At 45.1% G+C, this 17,355-nt stretch overlaps 3 protein-coding genes across 3 annotated transcripts; all 3 read right to left on the reverse strand.

Moving 5' to 3' along the window:
* Nucleotides 1–14: 14 nt before the first annotated feature.
* CHMP4A (charged multivesicular body protein 4A) lies at nucleotides 15–3,787 on the reverse strand. Its single transcript, XM_082619216.1, has 6 exons — nucleotides 3,638–3,787; nucleotides 2,037–2,186; nucleotides 1,767–1,944; nucleotides 1,085–1,199; nucleotides 784–919; nucleotides 15–358 (listed from the first exon to the last, which is right to left on the reverse strand). The coding sequence occupies exons 1-6, from the start codon at nucleotides 3,666–3,668 to the stop codon at nucleotides 300–302; spliced, it is 669 nt and encodes a 222-aa protein (XP_082475342.1). The 5' UTR covers nucleotides 3,669–3,787; the 3' UTR covers nucleotides 15–299.
* On the reverse strand, nucleotides 2,065–5,701 carry LOC309803231 (magnesium-dependent phosphatase 1). Its single transcript, XM_082619218.1, has 7 exons — nucleotides 5,565–5,701; nucleotides 5,388–5,448; nucleotides 5,206–5,316; nucleotides 4,769–4,876; nucleotides 4,586–4,671; nucleotides 4,245–4,404; nucleotides 2,065–2,186 (listed from the first exon to the last, which is right to left on the reverse strand). Exons 1-6 carry the CDS (start codon nucleotides 5,599–5,601, stop codon nucleotides 4,313–4,315), a joined length of 495 nt encoding a protein of 164 aa, XP_082475344.1. The 5' UTR covers nucleotides 5,602–5,701; the 3' UTR covers nucleotides 2,065–2,186; nucleotides 4,245–4,312.
* Nucleotides 5,702–6,501: 800 nt separating this feature from the next.
* On the reverse strand, nucleotides 6,502–17,237 carry NEDD8 (NEDD8 ubiquitin like modifier). Its single transcript, XM_082619217.1, has 4 exons — nucleotides 17,110–17,237; nucleotides 7,714–7,761; nucleotides 7,463–7,545; nucleotides 6,502–6,870 (listed from the first exon to the last, which is right to left on the reverse strand). The coding sequence occupies exons 1-4, from the start codon at nucleotides 17,125–17,127 to the stop codon at nucleotides 6,774–6,776; spliced, it is 246 nt and encodes an 81-aa protein (XP_082475343.1). The 5' UTR covers nucleotides 17,128–17,237; the 3' UTR covers nucleotides 6,502–6,773.
* Between the last annotated feature and the right edge of the window lie 118 nt (nucleotides 17,238–17,355).

A 17,355-nucleotide genomic window follows, 5' to 3' on the forward strand; every position in this document is an offset into this window, starting at 1 on the left:
GAGACGAGTTCCAGTTGTAGACAAGGCAGTATAAGCACTAGGGTTCCAGCCGTCCAACTTTATTGCGAACGAGGGCACTGTAACTGCTATCAAAGGGAGCCCAGGGGTTCCTCCTGCACCAAGATCCTTCTTCAGGGTTGAGCCAGGGATGGGAGGGCGACAGGCCCTTTTCTCAGGCAGGGTCACACTACCACCCTCAGCAGGACCTCCCAACAAGGCCATGTTCCTTTAGCTTAGCACTTGGCACTTCAGGAAAAGAGAACAATGAAGGCAGCGTCAGGTAGACAAGCCCAGACTCATCAGGACACCCACTCAGCCAACTGCTTTAGTGCTTCTTCATCTTCATCCGTTTTGGGAGCTTTGGGGATAAGGACACCCAGAGAAAGAAAGAAGTGTTAAGGCCTCAGCAACTTCCAACCATCCCCTCCTATAACGCTCAGAGCCTGCGGAACGCTCTCTCCCAGCAAAGAACCTAAGGGTATGGTCTTGCTTGCTGGGCTGCTGCTAATTCCCACAGCACCTTTGTGCAAATCAGAAGCTGCCTCTTTCTCCGGGCATTTGCCGCCCTAAACCAGGGGACACAGTCTGCTGAGTGAAGCACAGGCCCGATTTCAGTCCTCATTCCCCTTCAGCCAGGTGCCCTTATGCAGTCAACAACCTGTGCAACCGTAGCAGCAACCCTCTCTGCCCGGATCCTTTCAGGCAGGATGGATGAGGAATAGTTTTTCCCCATATCTATCCCACCCTCCCAAGTCCTTGAGATGACAGAACAGCCCTGGGTACCTGGCCCTGCAGGAAGATGTGTAGAGGGTACACCGGGCAGTGTGACTGGGGGTTCCTCCTCCTTGTCGCCCACGTGTAACAACTCTCGGGCCAATTCCTCCTGCTCCAGCTCCTCTAGCTCCTCCAACAGTTCATCCTGGATATGGGAGGACAAGATCACTCAAGACAAAGGAAAATTCTACTTCCAAAAACATGCCACTTTTGGAGTTTTCCCCAAACCTGTCCCACAGTTCTCTTGGGCATTCCTTCTGGCTGGTCCCATGCCTTCTCCAATATTCCTTGACCCCTCACTCCCAATCACCTCATCCACATCATCTCCAAATCCCACGGGTCGAGAAATGGCATCTGAGATCTGCTGGGCCACCTCCTGTTGTTCTGTGATGTCAGCCATCAGTTCATCCACCTTGTCAATGTCCCTGAGAACAAGATACATAGCCCAGAAATCAGGTGACAACCCTGACTTTTTCATCTCACATGAATGAAGACCCTCCTGCCTGTGGCTTCAGACTGACAAATCCATGGCTACTAGGTAAAAGAGATCCCTGGAAAAGTGTAAAGAGGCAAATCTGGGCTAAGAAATGGCAAGAAGACACACTGGGGAGGAACGGTTGCACTCTCTTCTCTGAAGGATCTTTAAAAATGAGGAAAATTGGGAATTCCCTGGCAGTCCAGTGGTTAGGACTGGGCGTTTTCACTGCGGAGGGCCCGGGTTCAATCCCTGGTCCGGGAACTAAGATCCCACAAGCCTTGCAGTGCAGCCAAAAAACCACACACAAAAAAAGAGGAAAATCATCTTTCCTCCCTAGAATGCCCCAGCCAGCAAAGAGATCACCTTGCAATAAGCAAGGAGGCTGACAGGGGTCTAGCCATCACAGGCAACTCTACCGTAAATTCACATCTGGAGAGGTTTTAAGATTCACAGTACAATATCAAGCTACTCTCCCCAGTGCCTGGGCCCCCTCCTCCCCTACCCCCGTACCCACATGTCCTGGTAGGCCTTCTTCATGCCTTGGGCAGCAAGCTCCATGGTACGAAGCACTTCTGCATTGGTGGTGGCATTCTCAATGGCCTCACGCTGAAACTCCAGGGTGGATAATGTCCCGTCCGTTTGTGCCAGCTGCTGTTCCAACCTTTTCTTCCTCCGCAAAGCCTGTAGGGCGGCTGATCCAGCCCACACCCTGAACATCAGAGCCAGAAGCCCTTGCTCCCCCCACCCGGGCCCTCCCTGGTGGTGCTTTTCCTTCCCCCATTACCTCTCTTATTCTTCGTCCCATGCTTCTTGGCAGTTTGTAGCTCCTGTTCAATCTTCTGCTCCAGAAATTCCTGTTTCTTGATCAGTATCTTCTCTGTCTCCTTCAGTTTCTGTATTGCCTCTTCAGGGGTTGGCCCCCTCTCCTTCTTCTCTGGAGTCCAATGGAGCAGCCCACATGTGTAAAGGAAAAATATTAGCCACCGATTACTGAGTGCATAGTATGTGCTAAGCACTTGCCCGTGTTATTGTTAATCCCCAAACAACTTTCTACGATGAATGTACTATCTCTACAAATGTGAAAACAGGCGTGAAGACGTTAACATTTTGGTCTAAAATCACAATTACTATAGTAAGAGACTGCAAAGGAATTGAAATGTGACAGTATGATTTCCCAAGCCAATATTCTTTTGCTATTCCTAGTTACCTTTCAAGTCATTTCCAGTTGTTTTTTTAAATAGAATTTATTTTTTTAGAGCAGTTTTGGGTTCACAGCAAACTGAGTGAGTGGAAGGTACAAAGACTTCCCATATACCACCTGCACCCACACACGCATGACCTCCTCATCACCGTGTTCCCCACCAGAGTTCAATCACTTTTTATAATTACTGTTCCACTTGCTATCCTAGGAGATACTCAAGGTCCTGATTCCACAGGATCAAACTGAACGAAGTAGGGAGGCTAGAGAAAAAATAATCTGACCTCAATTTCTCCCTTCATCTTCTGCACTTCTAACAGACTTATTAAAAAAAAAATCTGAAGGCCCTAGCCTGCTTAATATCCTTCCATACTCTCCACTGCCTACAGGATAAAATCCAAAAAACTTTAAGACACACAGGGTCCTTCATGATCTGGCCCCCGTTTACCTCTCCATCCACACTTTCCTCTTCCTCCAGCGCGCGTGCGCGCGCGCGCACACGCACACGCACACGCACACACACACACTCACAGGGCAGCCAGAACTCCTTTTCCCTAAATATACCATACTTTTTCCTGCCTCTGTTTTGCACAGTTACCTCTTCCTGGAGAACCTCAACCCCCCATCTGGCATACTTCTAGCCTTCTGGATCACCACCCGCCGTGCCTGCTTCTTCCGCGCACCCCTGGTTTTTAGGAAAATCTCCATCACAGAGTCGCCACACTACGATGTAAATGCCAGATTTTGCTTGTTTAGGAAACTCTCCATCACGGAGTCGCCACACTACGCTGTAAATGCCAGACTTTGCTTGTCTTCCCGCACCACAGAGGAGCTCACGAGGGCTACCTTTCTTGGGTCACCTCAGATTGCCTCTGGCCCAGCATAAAGGAAGCACCAGTGTTTTGGAAAGGACTGAATGCCGACAGGCAGCAACTTGTCCCCCAGGCCTTAACAGCGGGAGCCAGCGCAGCTGCCACGCTCTCCACTCGCGCCCCCTCCCGGGCTTCGAGCTCTTCCCTCCGAGAAGGAAGGAAGGCAGCTGGAGCCAGGCGTCCTGACAAGGCGGCGCCTCCTGGCCCGGGAGAAGGCCTTGCTGGACCACCGGGGTTTTCAGGACAGCGTCTCCCGGCTCTTCCCCCGCCCCCTGCGGCCAGCACCTCCCGGGGACCAGTCTCGCCCGGGCTCACCCCTCCCGAAGAGGCGGCCGAGCCCACTCATCGCGACCCTCGCCTCTCCCGCCTCCGCCCTACGGCGTCCCGTACGCTTCCGCCTTCCTCCCGGGAGGTGCTGTGCTCATCACTCCAAGACCAGCCTCGGCCAATCCTTCCTTGGGGCACCGCGGCGACATCATCAACAAGCGCCAGCGAGACCACTATCACGTGCGGCCCGACACACCAGCCGCAAACCCACGCGCTCCTCTTAAAGCGGCCGCTTCGTTTCCCACTATATAAAAAGGTCGCCTCGCCCTCACCACCCCAAAACAAAGTCTTTGCTTCCTGGAAGGAAATGTGCAGGGTAATGCACCCCACTACTTGGGGCCAGTGGAAGAGTTCTGCATGCCCTTGACAGAGCTCAGGAGAGGTGTGGGGATGGGGAGAGCATAAGGGGATCACAGTCTTGGGTTTGCCAGAAGTTTATAAGGCAGAACCTGATGCAGTCTAATGCCTCACATACTGGTCTTGGCACCTCCGGATGGCCCACCCCGGGTCACACGCTAGAAAATTAGAAACAACACACACTGGGTAAGATCTCTTCTGCCACACACAAATACACTTTAATAATTTACAAATGCACCTGAAAATGCCCTCCTGATTTCCTTTCAGTTCTATGCCTCAAATGAGGCTCATCCACAGGACTGGACCTCAGAGTCCAGCTTGTGCCTTTGCAAATGTCTCTAATCCTTGAGTTAGGGTCTGAAGGCTCATTCCATTCTGGACATGAATGCTGGTAACACCTAGAAAGAAAGAAGCCACAATTTCATCAGGCCTTCAGGGCTCCCTATTATGACTCTCACCTTTTTGGGGTGTCACCTGCATGCAAACTATCCATCCTGTACGTATCTACCTAACCCCTTCCCTCTTAGGAACCCTTTCTCCTCACTCCCCAAATGGCTATCCTTGCCACTCAGTCAGTACCCAGTTTGCTGACATCTACAATATTCCGCTTTTCATCATCAAAGAAGATCATCTGGGAGAAAGGAACTCCAGTCTTCTGCCGCAACCTGTGCAAGACACGGCGAGGGTAACCACTCTGGCTTCTTAGCTCCTCCAGCCTCTCTGGTCTTCTGTCTCCCTCCTTCTCCCCTTATCTCAGCGTACCTCTCAAAGTGCGTGACCTTGCTGCCTGGATAGATCTCCCGATGAACAAAGTATCTGACAAGGTCAAAGAGCTCCAGTAGCTGGTTGGCCCCTTCAACCTCACCTGTCCTGCAAAAAGGTGTAGTAGATGCGATCAGGAGAGTGGAGGGCCAAGGCTGCAAGTGAAATTATGTGTAACCAGGGGGAAATCAACTTGCTGTTCTTCCGGGATGGGTAGGCATCCTCCGCCCTGATTCAATTCCATATCCTTCCTGTCTGACACAGGTGGCACTGAGCCAATGTTTATTAAACAAAATGCACGGGAGAGAGCACAATTCGAAAAATATACAAATACCTGCAAGTTTGCACCGCCTAATTTTTGCAGCCAAGGGGTTACACGGGAAGTCTCCTCATGCATGCACCTCTCAGCATTAGACCGACTCAGTCGCTCTTCTTACCGTGAAGCGGCCGCGACGGGCACCCCCAAGCCCTGCAATCTTTCCAGGACCTCAGGCACCTGTGGGTACAGTCGGACGGCCTGGCCCCGCCTATCTCGTACAGTTCCATCACTGGAGAGGGCGAGAGTGTGCTCAGCTCCCGCGGGGTCCCCTGGCCCCAGGCCTCCCCGGCCCCGCCTCACCTGTTCTTGTGGAACGGGGGGTCTACGTGCGTGTCCACCCAGAACGGCCACAGCGTGTAATCTGTGAGAGAAAGGAGGGGGAGGTCTCAGCCTGGGCGGGCGCAGGGCCTTGAGAGCATCAACTGGGGTTTGGAAAAAACTGTGCCCTACGAAACTCTTCCCAATCCAGCCCCTCACCTAGATCGAAGACTACGAGCTTCGGGAGCCGCGCCATGACCCGCGCCCGCAGGCTGCGCGCACGGAGGCGGGCCTTTCTGCCGCGGCTCCCAGGCCGCCCCGCGGGCCTTAGAGAAGCGGCGACTAGAGCGTCGCCAACCTGAGCTGGGAAGATCGGCCCCAAAACCTCGCAAGAGCGCCTTCTGGTGGTGGTGGTGGGGAGGACCGCAGCAAAGTGCCAATGCGACTACTCACAGGATCGCAATGGTCCTCAAGTCTCTCCAAGGGATATTCTTCCCTTGCTTCTCCACCCCACCCAGCCTCTACAGCTTCTACTGAACTAGACGAGACAAGGAAGGGAAGCCCTTTCTTCTGGCACCCGTCTCTCATTTTATCTCACCATCTGAGTCCTAAAGTGATCCATCATAGCTTGTCACTCCACACTCATCCTTTCTCCATATCCGCCACTCCACGGTACACAGCCTAGAGCCCTCAGCAATATTCCAGCCATAAAAGAATGCAGTGTCTGCTAAGCTCTTGATGCCTTTCTTGAACCAGGCCCAAATGTCCAGTAGGGTCACAATGGGGGAGAATTCACTCTCCTGGTTTCTACCACCCACATCAGTAGTATCTGACAGATATGTAACAACCAGTTTGGGGAGAAGAACTGATTTGTACTGTTTGTCAATTTCTGTAAATATTCCTACCATGGCCAATTTCAAGCTACCAACATGAAGTCACTTAATATGGGGTTAGGAAAGATGCCAACAATTAGCTCTGGAGCGGGTTAAGACCTGGCTCCAGCACACCACTGAGTGTAGACTCTTAAGAGTCTGAGAACCCCTCTAAGGGCACATTCTCTTACACTGTCCTACTCCTTCAGCCTGGTGTAACTGAGTGTGCATTGGCCCATTTTGATTTCAGTCACGTTTGTGCAATAGAAGAAAGATTCCAGGAGGCCAGGAAATATTTTATTGACAACCAGGGACATAGCCATTAACAGAGGGAAGCACACAGGACTGCAAACTAAAACCCAATAGCCAGCAAGGGCCCTTTGGGCCAGGAACACTGCATCCTGGGGTCCTCACAGTCTCCCACCAACAGACACACAAGACTGGGCATCCAGGAGAGGGGGCAGTGGCTCTGGTGTCCCACAGTGTGAGAGTATACATGATTCCTCATAATGAGCGACAGGGCAAGGAGGTGAAATGGAGGCGGGGGGGGGGTCCATCACTGCCTAAGACCACCTCCTCCTCTCAGAGCCAATACCAGGTGGAGGACTGAACCACCTAGTATCTTGTAATCAGCTGCTGTCTTCTCATCATTCCTGCAAGAAGAGGCAAAAAAAAAAAAAAAAGAAAAAAGGTATTAGAAATACCATCTAGAGCAAGGTTCTTAACCTGGGTTTCATGGATCTGTCTGGGGATCTATGAATGCAGATGAGAAAAAAATTACATCTTTATATTTTTACTAACCCCTAACTGAAATCTGACATTCCTTTCAGTTTTGAACACAGGCAAAAAACCCACAGGGGTATTATTAGCAATATGGGTAACCTGTTAACAACAAAAATTAGATAGTTTCCTATCATTTCACAACTGTTTGTAGGTATCTTGAAAATCTTTTAAAATTATAGTAGTTATTATATCCATCATTAGACCTTACTGAAGTACATATATCACAAACTTGCTTTTTTACTAGTGTGATAACTGTATTTCGATCCCATTAGTTTCTTTTGTAATTCCACGCATTTTATTTTATGTCTGCAAAAATCTAATTCTGAGAAGGGGTTCATAGCCTTCATCAAATTGCCAAAGGGTCTGAGACAACAAAAAAGAGGCAGACCTGCTCCACCTCCAGTACTTGCATCTTCATCTTCACATAAGATGGCCACGCCCTCATTCCCATTCCAAACTTACATCTGTTTACCACTGTAGATGAGCCGCTGCTGCTGTGGGGGGATTCCTTCTTTCTCCTCCACACGCTCCTTGATTCGCTCCACCTTTAGGGGTACAAGTAGTCAGGGGTTGCTCAGGGGGAAGGACCGTGGAACGGGAAAGAACAAGAGCTATGCAGAGAGTATGAGAGTGGAAGGACTTAGTTCATCAGCATACCCAAGCAAGTGTACATGTAGGGAGATAGGCATGGAGAGGTATTGGGCGTACATTACCTTGTCTGTGGGTTCAATGTCAATCTCAATCTCCTTTCCGGTCAGCGTCTGAAACAGGCAAGGGTTTCATGAATCCTATAGCCCAATATACAATTTGTCTCCTAGGTAAAACATCCTGGCCTAGTCTTGGGGGATCTACTACCTTCTGAGAAATGCACATTCTCAAAGCTGATTTGAAGTGTCAGACATTTTGACCACACCCAATTTCAGACATTTTTAGGCTGTGAACAACTTTGATAGGGGAAGATTCTGTAAACCATTTGACCCTTTTAATCTCACAGGTCATCTCACCTCCCATTCCGCTAGAATCCAAGAGAATACCATAACTCCTTTCGATAAGACAGCAATGAGAATTGTCCTAAGGAAAGTATTCCTTTGAGAAGGACCTTGTCTTATGTACCAATGCTAGAAATTAACATTCATATAACTCAAAGAATTCTCAAGGACACTGGAGATCACCTCTGACCAACTTTTTTTTTTTTTTAATATTTATTTATTTATTTATTTGGTTGTGCCGGGTCTTAGTTGTGGCAGAAGGGCTCCTTAGTTGTGGCTCGAGGGCTCCTTAGTTGTGGCATGCAAACCCTTAGTTGCAGCATGCACGTGGGATCTAGTTCCCTGACCAGGGATTGAACCCAGGTCCCCTGCATTGGGAGCGCAGAGTCTTAACCACTGCACCACCAGGGAAATCCCTGACCAACTTTTTAAGTAATACTAGAATTCAACATTCTATTCTCCCATATCTTCTCCAGACTTCCACCTAAATCCTAAATTGCAGCTCTGGTCTTCTTGACTTCTTCTATAGGCAAAGGGCTGCTGATATCCAAACACAATAATTATACTCATTGTACACTTATAAATGTGCTTCATCCAATCTAATCTCCCATCTATCCTTGCTCTTCAAACTCCATCTGCACCAGTCTACAGTAATCCATAATTTAGGGGCATTTTCCTTGCTTCTACTGTTTTTCTTGTTGCCATGCCCTCTTCCGCTCTTTTGCAAACCTTGAAGGGACACTTTAAGATTGATGACTTGTCCCCAGTATACTTTAGGAGACATTACAGCTAGTTGTTTAAGTGTCAAACTCTGCAATTTATACTCCAGCTCCCTAAAGGACAGAGACTGTTCAGTCTTCCTAATTTAAGCACAAAGCACAGTGTTTGACATAGAAGCAGTCAATAAATATTGGTGGAACAGCTAAATACACTGATGATCGTTATGATCACAGCCAACATTTACTGAACACTTTCCAAGAGTTAGAAACTACGCTGAGTGTCTTACATGCATCAATACATTTAATCCTTGCAAGTACTTATGAGATATGTACTATTACTATCACCATTTATAGTTGAGGAAAATGGGGTTTGGACAGGTTAAAAAGCATGCCTATGAAGTCAAAAGGAGAGTATGAATCCAAACACAAACTCTCTGGCCCCAGAACCTGAGCTTTCAGCTCTGTACTCAGTACTGCCCAAGTCTGGCTGATCTAGTATTGAGAACCAATGTACACTCCTGTGGTGGACTCACAAAATAATATATGGCTCCTACTTATGGTATTCACAAAGACCAGCATGAAGAAAGTACTTAGGATCTAATTTCTCAACCGTGAGAATGGTTCACTACTAAGGATATTTCAAAAAATGCAGGAGTAACTCCTTTGGATTGACCTGTTTGGATGCAAAAGAATAAATTACAACAGTAATTTTCAAGTTTCCACCCCAACTCAAGCTGGTCTGTTTGAAAATTTTCAATAGTCTATGGTAAAATGAGAAAAATAATGACAACAATGAGATTTTCATGAAACTAAATGTTTTCAGGTGTTAAAATGTCCTTTTATGAATGACAGTGACAATATATGGTATTTTTTTAGGCTCCTTCCTGACAAAATGAAAAGTATGCAATTCCATGTTGTCCACAAATTATCTCAATTTATTGATCATAATACTTTAAATGCAAAGACTCTTTAACCAGACAATTCTATTTCTAGATAACTAACCTAAAGGAAAAACTTGAAATTTGAGTACGTATTCAAAGAGGAACATGTGAGGTTTACTGCAACACCTTTCATAAAAGCAAAACACAAGAAACAGCCTAATGCCTATTAATAGGAAAACTATTAAACTATGGTACACCCATAGCATGATATATTTATTATGCGACAGTTTGTACACTAACATGGAAAGATCTAGAGAATGTATGATTATGTATCATTTTCTATATGTAAATATATACATACATACATGCATAGAAGAAAGGAGTAAAAGTATACCTATCTCCTAAAATTATGATTATCCTTGAGAAGGGGAGTAGGATTGGGGAGACCAAAGCTAACTCTCCCTTTATCTGTACTATCTAATAAAATATCTAATAAAAATATATTCCTTTATCATATGAATATTAATAAATATTCATTCTGATTTAATAATAACAATTTTTTTTTTTTTTTTTTTTTTTTTTTTTTGCTGTACGCGGGCCTCTCACGTTGTGGAGCACAGGCTCCAGACGCACAGGCTCAGCGACCATGGCTCACGGGCCCAGCCGCTCCGCGGCACGTGGGATCCTCCCGGACCGGGGCACGAACCCGTGTCCCCTGCATCGCCAGGCGGACTCTCAACCACTGCGCCACCAGGGAAGCCCAATATTAACAATTTTTAAAGAGTACAAAAGACTCTAACAGAGAGCCTAGAACTGCCCTCCCAAGAGTCAGATGCTTGGGTTTTATGACATTTGAAAAAAATTATTGGTTTATAAAATCTAAAACTCTAGCACTGGTCCTTTGTTTCTGAGATCGACTATAGAAGTCTATGAATGTATTCAGAGAGCAATCTGGCATATGGTGTCCCAGCAATAACACTTCTGGGAAAATAATCCTCTGTCCAAAAATATACCTATGACAATGAATTGCAACTTTTTGAAACTGAAAAACTAGAAACACAATCTAAATATCACACAATTGAGGGTTAAATAAATTATGGTACAAACACAGGGGGAAAATCACACAATTCTCAAACAATGTTTAGACTTACAGTATAATTCTTATTTTGTAACTAAATAAATAAACACACACACACATGTATTTATATGCTTTCAAAAAAGTTTGGAAGGATGTAGACAACAGTGCTTTTATCTTGAGTTGTGAGATTATGGGTGATTTAAATTATTTTCTTTGTGCTTTTTTGTACTTTCCATTTTTTAATACCATGAATACATTGGGATGAGAAAAAAATTTTAAAACAATGTCCTGATGAGAATATAAGGAAACCATTCTGTAAAGCAGCACTGTCCACTAGAGATAGAAACTTAGTGAAAGCCACATATACAATATTAAATATTCTAGTAGCCACACTTTTAAAAGGTGAAATTAATTTTAATATTCTGAAACCCAATATATTCAAATTATTAATATATTTTACATTCTTTTTTTTCTAACCAAATCTTCAAAATTCTGTGTGCATTTCACACTGACAGCACACCTCAATTCAGATGGTAAGTTATCATCTGAAATACTTGATCTGTATTTAAATTTCACAATTTACAGTTGAAAAAGTACGTTTATATTCCCAACTTGTTCCAAACAAGTTAAAAGGTTTTCCAACTACTGAATAAAGTTTCAGTTCTTATATTAACTTAAGTAAAATTAAATACAAATAAAATAATTGAATTGCTCAGTCTCAATAGCCACATTTCCAGTGGTCAATAGTGCACGTGGGCTAATGGCCACTGTACTGGACACTGCTCAAGCATCTCAGCTAATGTAGGAAGCAACAGTAAAATCAGAATATCCCCATTTTGTAACCTCCAATGAAATAATGGATTTAGGCAATGACTAACATCGCAGAAAGCAAAACAACCTGACAGAAATATATGTCACAATACCACCTATGAATTATTCTCACACATGAACAGACAAAAAGGACTAATCAAGCCTCTACATCTTATTACCAATTGACAGGAAATACAGAGGAAAGAAGAATATATTAAAAGACAGCATGGGGATGTAATCAGCAAAATCCAAACTATAGGAAACTCTATGGGACCAACCACCTAGATTATTCAACAAGAAAAAAATGGGGGAAATGGGGAATTACAGGTTTAAAGAGGCCTAAAATACTTATCAACCAACTACAATGTATGAATCTTAGTTGGATCCAGATTCAAACAAATTGTAAAAAACAAATGAGACAATGATACTGTGAAATCACTGTTGATTTTTTAGATGTAATAATTATGGTTATGTTAGTAAAAAAAGTTCTTTTTTACAGATAAATACCGAAATATACACAAATAATATACGCTACGCTATCTGGGACTTGCTCCTTAAAACATAAGGTAAGGAAAGTTGGTGAGTATAAATAAGATTGGCCATGAGATAATCATTTTTGAAGCTTCATATAGGGTGCATTATTCCTTCTCTCTGCTGTTGTATATGTTTGAAATTGTCATAATTAAAATCATTTAAAACTGAACAATTTTAAAAGATATTCTTGATTTCAATTTTAAAAGATATTTTATTTTATTTTATTTTTTGTGGTACGTGGGCCTTTCACTGTTGTGGCCTCTCCCGTTGTGGAGCACAGGCTTCGGACACACAGGCTCAGCGACCATGGCTCACAGGCCCAGCCGCTCCGCAGCATGTGGGATCCTCACAGATCGGGGCACGAACCCATGTCCCCTGCATCGGCAGGCAGACTCTCAACCACTGCGCCACCAGGGAAGCCCTAAAAGATATTTTAAAAGACCATGTCATACTGGATTTCTTCCCTCAAATCTGGTCATTGTGACCTGGGAATACATTCAATGCTATTCAACTAGTCTATGATGAACCTAAGCCTGACATTCTGCTGTAAGCACTGTAGGGGATATAAAAGAAAGTAAGTGACCCAGCCCTTGCCAACAATCTCTTTCAAGTGAAGATTTACAACCAAGAGACACTGAGACATACAATTAACAGAACAAACCAATATACAAGAAATGCCATACTGAATGTTATCGTCCAAAATACAAGGGGCAGTGACAAAGTGCTGTGGTGAGGGAAAATCAACAATGATTAATTTAAACCTGACTGAGATAACATTTCACACCCACTAAAATAGCTATAATAAAGATGGGTGCAGAGCAGCTGGAATGCTCACTCATTGCAGGTAGGGATGTAAAATGGTGCCATACTTTGGAGATCTGTTTGGCAGCATCTTTTTTTTTTTTTTCTTCAGTACGCGGGCCTCTCACTGCTGCGGCCTCTCCCGCTGCAGAGCACAGGCTCCGGACGCGCAGGCTCAGCGGCCATGGCTCAAGGGCCCAGCCGCTCCGCGGCATGTGGGATCCTCCCGGACCGGGGCACGAACCCGCGTCCCCTGCATCGGCAGGCGGACTCTCAACCACTGCGCCACCAGGGAAGCCCTTGGCAGCATCTTTTAAAGTTATACATGACCCAGTAATTCCATTCCTAGGTATTTATCCAAAGGACATGAAAACATAAGTCCACAAAAAGACAATGTTCATATCATCATTTCTGGCTATTAGAAGCCTTCTTCATAATAGCCAGAAACTGGAAATAACCCAAACGTCCATCAACAGGAGAATGGATAAACAAATAGTGATATAGTCATCTAATGTAGTATTGCTAAGTAATGAGAAGGAGCTACAGACACAATAGACACATGCTGAGTGAAAGAAGCCAAACACAAAAATTATATATTCTATAATTCCATTATATGAAATTCTAAAACAAGCAAAACTAACCTATGGAACTTTCAGAGGGCAGGGGTGAAAATGTTCTAGATCTGTGGCTACATGGGGGTATACTGTTGTTAAAAACTCCTTGAACTTAACCCTTAAGAGTCTTGTGTTTTATTTTATGTTTAAAAGAGCATGAATGAGAAAACTGGGGCTTAGATAGTAAAGACAGGTGCCCAAAGTAATTTGCTAAGAGGAATCAATGCAGGATCTGAGGTTAGGGAATAATATGATGAAAAAGAAGGTTAAAGAAGACCTGTACACTATGATTTTGTACACCATATTTTGGTATAGATGCTAAACTTTATTATTATTTTTAAAAAATACATATACTGGGCTTCCCTGGTGGCGCAGTGGTTGAGAGCCCACCTGCCGATGCAGGGGACACGGGTTCGTGCCCTGGTCCGGGAGGATCCCACATGCCACGGAGCGGCTGGGCCCGTGAGCCATGGCCGCTGAGCCTGCGCGTCCGGAGCCTGTGCTCCACAACGGGAGAGGCCACGGCAGTGAGAGGCCTGCATACCGCAAAATAAAAATAAATAAATAAAAATATATACACGTTATTTTTTTTTAAGAATTTTTTGATGTGGACCTTTTTTTTTTTTTGCTGTACGCGGGCCTCTCACTGCTGCGGCCTCTCCCGTTGCGGAGCACAGGCTCCGGACACACAGGCTCCGCGGCCATGGCTCGCGGGCCCAGCCGCTCCGCGGCACGTGGGATCCTCCGGGATGGGGGCACGAACCCGTGTCCCCTGCATCGGCAGGCGGACTCTCAACCACTGCGCCACCAGGGAAGCCCTGATGTGGACCATTTTTTAAAGTCTTTATTGAATTTGTTACAATATTGTTTCTGTTTTATGTTTTGGGATCGAACCCACAACCCCTACACTGGAAGATGAAGTCTTAACCATTGGACCACCAGGGAAGTCCCTAAACTCTAAACTTTAGAGGGGAATGGCAGTAGGAAAATCTTGGAGGTATCCCAACAAGAGGTATTTCTCTGGAGGTATCACAGAGAAATAAAGATATAAGTTAATGAGACCCCAGACGAGAACAAGGGTAATGGGAATGGAAAGAAAATCAACAGAAAGATGTATCAAAAGAAAAATTAGGTTCTATAAGAGAACAATGATTTTAAAGAACTGGGTTCCAGGTAACTGGTAGATTGATGGGATCAATATATGAGATGAGTATTGGGAAGATGGCTTAAGACAGAAGATGATGTATCTAATTTTAGAAACACAGAGATGAGGTATCAAGAGAAGTTTTAAATCACAAGTGTGCCAACTAAAGGATGTCACTTGCCTCCTGGTTCTACAAGAATTAAGTCATTAGCCACTGCAGTCGCTGACCTTCAACCCAGCCTGAAAAGAGTTCAAGGTGGAGGCCAGGAATGAGGCACATCAGGAATGTGCTCTGGGAAACTTAATAGAACAGGCCTTTAGATAGTTAGATATTTTCAGGAGAAAATTCTATGAACCCAAATTCTTGCATCTTCCCATACTTAGAAAAGCACTAAAACCATTACCTAAGATATCAGTTCCTCCTGACTAGCAGCAACCTTCTACCGAGATGTGTGCTTGATTACCCTTTGCCAAAATCACATACATGCTGACCTCCCCCACTTTCCTTTGGAGCAGTTCCTCAGTGCTATCTAAGAGGCTGTCTCCTGGGCTAAGGTCCTCAGTAAGTCCCCAAATAAAACTGAACTCACAGCTCTCATGTTGTGTGTTTTTCCTTCAGTCGACAAGGGATTCACTTGTAAAAGATTGCAAAAAGAGATATGGAATAAGTTACCTACGTGGAGAACGACAGTGGAAGAATGAATAATTCACAAAGGAACCCTGCTAAAAACCCTATCATCTGTATAGTAGTTCACAGCTAACTAACTGCTTTATTTATTTAACATACAAAAATGTATTTAACATACAAAAAAGAAAGAGAAAGATGGACAGAGAAACCTATTTGAAGGTGGAAAGGAAAGTGTTTTGGGAAAGGAGCCTGACAGTTTTAGAGAAGTACTAAATAAAAATGGATTCAAAGAAAGTAGAACCTTGCATACTCCTCAGACAAGCAGAAAGGCAGGATGTTAGAAATGCAGAATCTCGGGTTCCATCCCAGACCACTGAATTAGAATCAGCATTTTACCAAGATCCCCAGGTGATTCTTACACATTTTTAAGTTGAGAAGGCCATCTAGAATACAGTATTTTCTTAAACTGCAGGTCTCAACCCATCAGTGGATTATGAAATCAACTTGGAATAGAATTCAAAATACCAGAGCATATCACACACAGTTATTTTGTGTTTGTATGGGACCATGAGATAAAATTTTTTTGTGTAGGTTGAGATTTAAAAAAAGGTTTACAAAACATTGAACAAAAGTATAGTAATAACCTCTTCTTTGGACTAAGGGAGGACTAAGAGAAACTGAGGATCCGTATGTATTGAAATGACATAAGCGTTCACTTGCTAATGTTTCTCAAGACTTTTTGGACAGTGACCCACACTAAGAAATACATATGAACTAATATCACATCCATGCATGTAATATACATACAAAATAAAAACCAAAATTTCACAAACAATCCTCTTACCCAGAAGTATACCCTGATATTTCTATTTTTTTCTTTTTCTTGTTGCTTGTGACCCACGGACTTATTAAACTGATTTTACCACTAGTGACTATTTTATAGGTCATTACTCAAAATTTGAAAAACAATGACCTTCAACATGCTGCTTGGCCTCAATCCTTAGCTAAGATGGTGGTTCAGAAGGACTGAAGAGGTTAATGGCTATTATGCATGATAAATACACCAAGGAGCTGATGAAATAACGACAGACTTCCTTAGCAGTTTAAAAAAAAAAAAAGCTAAATTAACGTTGCACTGCATCAATCGCTAGTTTTTGTCCCTCCCTCTTAAGGCACAAAGTAGGAAATAGCAGATAGGACTAATGAGGGTTGGAAATTGGTGAAGAACCACGGGAGGCAGGATGGAGATGAAGGAAACACTGCTAGTACCAAGAACTAGGGCACTGATAACTAACCTGCCTCAGTCAAGGAAGTGAGGCTGGTCCAGGATGCTGGCTCAGAAACGCAGGTGCTAACTGAACACGCTCCCAGCTTTGTTTCCTGAAGGCCGGCTGAGATACTACACCTTGGCGACAACTAGCAAAAGCTCACAGTCTAGTTCCTGGGAGGCCCCGGTTCCCTAGGCTAACGTTTTTGTGCTGTACTCGGAGTAGCCTACGTCAGGGGCTGGGAGAAGCAGGTAACTTGGGCATCAACGATGGAGAACAGAGCTTATTCCAAGAATCCGAGAGAGGGGGGTGGCCAAGATGCTGCTAGGCCTTCTCTATGACCGCGGGGGTTCGAACACAGCGAGACCCCGGACAAAGGCGGCCTCCTTCTGGGCCAAGGAACGGTCCCGGCATGAAAGCAGGCACAGCACAGATCCCGGGGTCGTCTGGCTGGGCCAGCCCCTGCTCTCGAAGCCCTTCTGGGCAACCCCCCCTACATCCCATCATCCCTCGCGCGGAGCCCCGAGGCTGTCAGCCCCCTCCAGGCTCGGGAAAGGCGTGGTTTTCCTTCCCGGCTTCTCCCTTAAGGCACAGCGGCCAGCCCAGTACCACTGCGTCTTGGCAAGTCTGGAAGTGCTCCCACCTTCACTTTAATTAGCATCTTCTTCCCAGTTTGGGGCTGCACACAAATTGCTGCTTCTACCGCTGCGATCACCGCTGCAGCTCCCCAGCACTCAGCCTGTGGGAGTCACTTCTGCTTCCGGGTCACTGCCTGGCTCCACCCCCCCCCCCGCTCCCCCCGCTTCTTTCCACGGGGTTCCGGAAAGGCTCAGGAACGCCTCCGCGTTTCGTTTCTGTGGCGTCGTAAAAAAAAAAAAAAAAGAAGGAA

This window comes from Mesoplodon mirus (assembly GCF_964341445.2).
Source record: "Mesoplodon mirus genome assembly, chromosome: 4".
NCBI lineage: Eukaryota > Metazoa > Chordata > Mammalia > Artiodactyla > Ziphiidae > Mesoplodon > Mesoplodon mirus.

Excerpts from the sequence above, each read along its gene's own strand:
- CHMP4A (XM_082619216.1), bottom strand. The coding sequence starts at position 3,668 with ATGAGTGGGCTCGGCCGCCTCTTCGGGAGGG. Across the intron at positions 2,187-3,637 it reads CGGCCGCCTCTTCGGGAGGG|AGAAGAAGGAGAGGGGGCCA; the intron begins GTGAGCCCGGGC and ends ATTGGACTCCAG. Across the intron at positions 359-783 it reads ACATCTTCCTGCAGGGCCAG|CTCCCAAAACGGATGAAGAT; the intron begins GTACCCAGGGCT and ends TTATCCCCAAAG.
- LOC309803231 (XM_082619218.1), bottom strand. The coding sequence starts at position 5,601 with ATGGCGCGGCTCCCGAAGCTCGTAGTCTTCGATCTAG. Across the intron at positions 4,877-5,205 it reads CCCGTCGCGGCCGCTTCACG|GACAGGTGAGGTTGAAGGGG; the intron begins GTAAGAAGAGCG and ends ACCTTTTTGCAG. Across the intron at positions 4,672-4,768 it reads AAGGTCACGCACTTTGAGAG|GTTGCGGCAGAAGACTGGAG; the intron begins GTACGCTGAGAT and ends TGTCTTGCACAG.
- NEDD8 (XM_082619217.1), bottom strand. Across the intron at positions 7,546-7,713 it reads ACATTGAACCCACAGACAAG|GTGGAGCGAATCAAGGAGCG; the intron begins GTAATGTACGCC and ends GTACCCCTAAAG. Across the intron at positions 6,871-7,462 it reads ATCTACAGTGGTAAACAGAT|GAATGATGAGAAGACAGCAG; the intron begins GTAAGTTTGGAA and ends CTCTTCTTGCAG.